The 5557-nt window shown below is 46.7% G+C and overlaps 1 protein-coding gene across 3 annotated transcripts in view; it reads right to left on the bottom strand.

Annotated features, from left to right (window-relative positions):
- SEC23B (SEC23 homolog B, COPII coat complex component) overlaps positions 1 to 3179 on the bottom strand; it is a 43933-nt gene extending 40754 nt beyond the window's left edge. For 2 of the 3 annotated variants that reach the window (XM_032248097.1, XM_032248099.1), the window contains exons 1-2: positions 2707 to 3179; positions 529 to 763 (exon numbers count right to left, since the gene is read on the bottom strand). In XM_032248097.1, the coding sequence (XP_032103988.1) occupies positions 529 to 749 (221 nt within the window). In that variant the 5' untranslated portion in view covers positions 750 to 763; positions 2707 to 3179. Of the gene's footprint in view, positions 1 to 528; positions 764 to 2403; positions 2522 to 2706 lie in introns of those variants that run through there. The other variant, XM_032248098.1, reaches the window with a different exon arrangement.
- Positions 3180 to 5557: the final 2378 nt, after the last annotated feature.

Raw genomic sequence — 5557 nt, 5'->3', positions numbered from 1 at the left:
TGGGTAACAAGAGCGAAACTCCATCTCAAAAAAAAAAAAAAAAAAGTATCTTAGGTCACTACCTCAAGCACACAGAAAAAATTACACTTAACAAACTGTTAAGAGTTAAAATTTCTTCTGCCTACTATGTCTCCCTGCCATATAGCATCAATGTATAAGGGAAGCATGAGAAGACAGTCTAAAGCTTTTGAATTCTTTTGGGAAATTACTTTAAGAGGTATCAATAAAGTGTATAGTTAAGCCAAAAGCAAACTGATTATCAGCAAAAAAAAAAAGAAAAAAAAGTGAATTACAAATCCTCTCCCTCTACCTCATTCCTCTAAGATTCCAATTTTATCTGGAATTACCAGGCCAGGGAGATTTCTACAAATATTCACCACCTACTACTCACCACAAGAATCATAAGAATCTAACCATCTAGTACTCATCACAAATTTGATGACTTGCCCAAATTTAAAGACTTTTATGAGCATCACATAAAAGTTATTATATATTTATCATTTTTACCAGTTTCAAAAGAATCCATACCAAAGTGGGTTGAGAACAGCTTTACAAGTTGGCCTGCTGCAAAGCACAGGTTCATATTGTACAGGAGGTAGGTCTGGGCGTTCTTTCAAAGGAGTAAAGAGACAAGCCAGGGGTACAACCATTCTTGTGGCCTCCAGCCGGCTGGAAGGCCACACGTTCCAACTAAAGCGCACACCATCTCGTTCTTCATTCTGCTGGATGAACTCCAGGTAAGTCGCCATAGTCTAGAAGGGAACTGAAGATAAAGCTTTAATGACCTTAATGGTACATGAAATTCTGAACTAAATGTCAAAAAAAAGGATGGGTCATGTAACACAGTGTTTCTTTTTTTTTTTTTTTCCTTCGATCTCGGCTCGCTGCAGCCTCCATCTCCTGGGTTCAAGCGATTCTCCTGCCTCAGCCTTTCAAGTAGCTGGGATTATGAGTACCCACCACCCCGCCCGGCTAATTTTTTGTATTTTTATCAGAGATCGGGTTTCACCATGTTAGCCAGGCGGGTCTCAAACTCCTGACCTCAGGTGATCCAGCAGCCTCGGCCTCCCAAAGTGCTGGGATTACAGGTGTGAACCACTGCACTCGGGCCATCTAACACAGTGTTTCTTAAATATTCTGAAAGAACCTGTTGCTGTAGAATGACAGTATTTCCCTTCCCTCTGATACCCAGAAGTCAGTTAACTGTACAGTTATCATTCAACACTGCTCCTTTCTCAACTCCCCTCTCAAGCACTTAAAAATAAATCAAAGGATTAAGAAGTTTACAATCATCTCCAAACTACATGTAGTTAAATACTACTACTTCAAACCTCCTCACAGATCTCACAGCCTATCAGTCAAGCTGATTTTAACCCCATGCCCAAGGGTAACTCTTGAACCCTGTTTCAGCATCCAACTATCTTCCTCTCTAATCTCCTTCTTTTCTTGCTGTTAAATTTTATATTCCAAGTGATTTTTTTTTCCGGCGGTGGGGGTGTGCTCATTCCCTTCTGCACTTTGTTAACTTTGGAGAAAAGAGCTGGATACTGATCTTCAAGTTTGGTTCACAATGGGAACCAGTTTTGAGCTAAAATATTTCTACTTAGTATTACCAAAATTACCATTATGCTGAGTCTCACCAGAACCTCTTTCCTCGCCACGGTTGCTTATGTTCATGCCTTGAAAAATTGTGGTCAAGGCCAGGCGTAGTGGCTCAAAACTGTAATCCTAGCACTTTGGGAGGCTGAGGCAGTCGGATCACAAGGTCAGAAGTTCCAGAGCAGCCTGGCCAACACAGCAAAACCCCGTCTCTATTAAAAATACAAAAATTAGCTGGGCGTAGGGGCAGGCACCTGCAATCCCAGCTACTTGGGAGGCTGAGGCAGGAACTGCTGGAACCAGGAGGCCGAGGTGGCAATGAGCCAGATCACGCAACTGCACTCCAGCCTGGGCGACAGAGTGAGACTCCATCTCAAGAAAAAAAAAAAAAAAAAGGTACTGGCTCCATCTAATGGTCTCCAGGTATGTACAGCCTAAGTTCCCACTGCCAGTTTCTCTCATCCCTCTAGGTCACGGATTCTTAGCCATGGGCACATAATCCAAAGGGGACTACAGAAGGTGCACGAATCCTCTGAAGTTGTGGGCATGAGGGAATGTGTGCCTTTTTCTAGGGAGATGGGTCCATGGCTCATACTAAATTATCAAAGGGGAACGCATCTGAAGAGGTAAATAACTGAAAATATGAATTAGTGAATGAATGAAAGGCCTGGAAAAGTAACAGTAGGAGAATCCATCAAAAAATATGAACCACCCTTATCTCGCCAACTCAAAACTTCTCAGGACACAGTGACCATCTGTATACAAAAATTACTGAGGTTTAATCCTTGAAGGGAGTCCAAGGACCTGGGTTCTGGTTCCAGCTGTCATGACGCAAAAGTCGTTTCACTTGTCTGAGTCTTGAGTTTCGCAACTATAAAACCGGGGATGGGTCCTTCCAGCTGTGCGCACCCCGCAATTCTGGGGAACCTGGTGCCAGAAATTAATCCAGGCCTGGCGCGAGACCCTAAGCGGATTATTGGACCATCGATTACCCCCGCTACCCCAAGCTGTGGAGAAGAGTCTTCATTCCAGAAGCCGCCCACCTTACCCCTGGCAGAGACTCATACCCGTGCCCTCGGCCCTCCCTCACCTATGCGCCCCACTCACCTGGCCGCAGCCGCTCACTTAACTAGAGCCGGCCTCACCCGCAGCCGCAACAGCACGGCCCCGGCTCCCAGCCAAGTCCAGCTCAGCTCTCAACCGATTGGCCAGCCCCAGCGCGTCACGCCACGGCGCTGTCCACAGGCCAATCAAAGAGCGCTTCTCCGACGGACGGGCGGAAGCGAGCGATTCAGAGACGCCCAGCCACCATCTTGGAACAGGGCAAGACAATTGTGTCTCGCACTTCGAAACCACAGTTCCTCGGAACACGTTTCCCCAGCCCTAAACGTTTCTGCTTCAGAAAACTCCAGCGACTGCCGCACCGTTGCCTAACCGCAGCCAGCGATCCTCAGAGGTTCGCGCTGATACAATATGACATACGCTCCTCTCAGCGGGAAGTCCGGCTGATCGCCTCAGCTACAGGAATGTGAGAATGATGACGTATCTTCCCGGAACAGGGAGCTGCAGCTGCCGGAGGAAACTAAGGCTGCCGGAAATAGGCGTCAGCGTGTGGAAGGGGCTGGGCGGAGGGGCGTGGCGGGTGGTGAGCGTGGGGGCGCCCAGGCGCTTGCTGGGCTCGGGGTCCGGTCGCTGTGGCCAGTTCCCCGTAGATCTTGGGCTTGGAGCCAACAGGTGCTGGGTTGTGGAAGCAGCTCGTGTGTAGAACCAGTTCTCATCGTAGGGAGCAAGCTCTTTGTGCTTGGCCAGCTCGGACGGTGTCCACCCATTCCCGGACTTTTTGAGAAAGGCTCTCAGAGCTCGCTCAGACGAAGTCCTCCTGGTTCACGTCTTTTACAGTAACTAACTCCAAGCATCGTGTGGCCTCCGCGCTGCCAGCCAGGGAAAACGAAGCAACAGGGTTTCCCGCAAGTTCCTAATTGTTGTTGCCATGAATGGGGAAAAATCCACCAACTGTGGGCAAATCAGAAACAAAACCCAAAATCAATAGGAAGGAGAAAGAAACCTAGAGAGAAAGTCAGCAACGCTGTAGTCCTACAGCTAGTGCTCGACTTACGACCACGACCACGATTGAGACCGGCACACCGGTCGTAACACGATTTGGTCGTAAGTTGAGTAGGCTATATGTACAGTTGAAATGGTGCACACGGAGATGGTAGTGCTGCCGGAAGCTGGTCCGCACTGTCGTACACCCAGCTGGGCAACGTTTGCGCTGCCAGACGCGGAGCAGCTGTGGCTAGCGATTGTGGTCGTAAAGTCAAATGGTTGTAAGTTGCATAGGTCGTAAGCCGATCAATACCTGCACTCCTACTTGGTATTCACTCTGGGAGCCAAGGTAAAAATGTGCTTGGGCTTATCAGCCCCGCGGAGTATTCCTTCAGTAACGTGGTTTACCTGGTTCTGTCTGGGGAATCCATTGGGATGTTGGTGAAAGCTTCATAAAATGTTTGAAAAGGTAAAATTATGGCCTTCATGCAAATATGAAATAAATATGTACCAAAGATCTTACTTAACTCATTCACCGAGTTTAATTAATCTCTACAACCAGGAAGGATGTTGAAACTGGTTCTAAGAAGAATTTGGTTTATAGTGTCATGTTTTCTACCACACAAAATCGGTTAGCATTGCTGTGGACAGGAATAGTTTACATTGTTATGGGTAGGGAACATTTGCATTACTATCTTCTGCAAGTTAATTTCTAGCTCTACAGGGTTGTAAAATAGCACACTCAAAGGCAGAGGTACACCCCTCCTAAAAGCAAATGACCCAGAGAGTCTTTTGGAAATGCACAGCATTTCATAGAAAGTTCACCCAGTAACCTCTTTTGACTATTTCAAAATCTATCATAATTTTTCTGACATACTATCATCTATAGCCTGACTCTAAATCCTCTTATTTATTCATTCGTTCATTCATTATTATTTTGAGACGGAGTCTTGCTCTGTTGCCCAGACTGGAGTGCAGTGGCGAGATCTTGGGTCACTGCCACCTCCGCCTCCTGGGTTCAAGCGAGTCTCCTGCCTCAGTCTCCTGAGTAACTGGTATTACAGGCACATGCCACCATGCCTGGCTAATTTTTGTGTTTTTTGTAGAGACGGGATTTTGCCATGTTGGCCAGGCTGGTCTCGAACTCCTGACCTCAGGTGATCTGCCCACCTTGGCCTCCCAAAGTGCTGGGATTACAGGCATGAGCCACCATGCTGGGCCTAAAGTCTGTATTTCTGGGTCAGACTTCTCTACCTAACATCAGGTTTATATATTCAGCAACCTGCTAGATTCTGCAAAGCGTGTTCACTGTGCACTGGTTACCAATTCAGTTCACTGCATCTTGGGCTGTACTTCTACTCCCTGCACGAGTCTGGTAAGCCAGAACACTAACATACACAAGTTACAGGAAGTGGATTTATTACTTAGAAGGAGCAAGGGATAGCAGAAGCCTAGGATTCATGATGAGCTTGTCTCTCAAGACTCAGGAAACCTGCATGGTATAGATCGAGTCTCGTCTGTGCATGCCAACTTGTACCCCAGCTGGGAAGAGCCATAAAGCAGCCTACCCTGGGTTTTATACCCTGTGTACATGACATGAGCTAAAGCATTGAAGGATATCTTGTTTTTAGGGTGGCTAGAACAGAGCTTGGGTTGTTCTATTTCCTCCTTATCTCAGCCCATTGCAATCATATTCCCAGCACATTGCAATTATTCTTCAGCACTACAAGCAAGAAAGTGAGGAGAACTGGGTCAGTCCAACGCCATCTGGAGAAATGTCCTGCAGATATCACTGGGTATTCTTGGGCATCTCGATCTTAATATGTCCTAAATTGAATCCATAATTCCCCTTGCTCCCAGTGAACCTTCTGCCTCTTGTACTTTGTTTCACTTGAAGATGCCATTCTTCTCC

This window comes from Sapajus apella, unplaced genomic scaffold (assembly GCF_009761245.1).
Source record: "Sapajus apella isolate SASKATOON/1434 unplaced genomic scaffold, GSC_monkey_1.0 scaffold65, whole genome shotgun sequence".
Lineage (NCBI taxonomy): Eukaryota > Metazoa > Chordata > Mammalia > Primates > Cebidae > Sapajus > Sapajus apella.
Note: the sequence above shows the minus strand (reverse complement) of the source record. Positions and strands in the feature narration are given on the sequence as shown.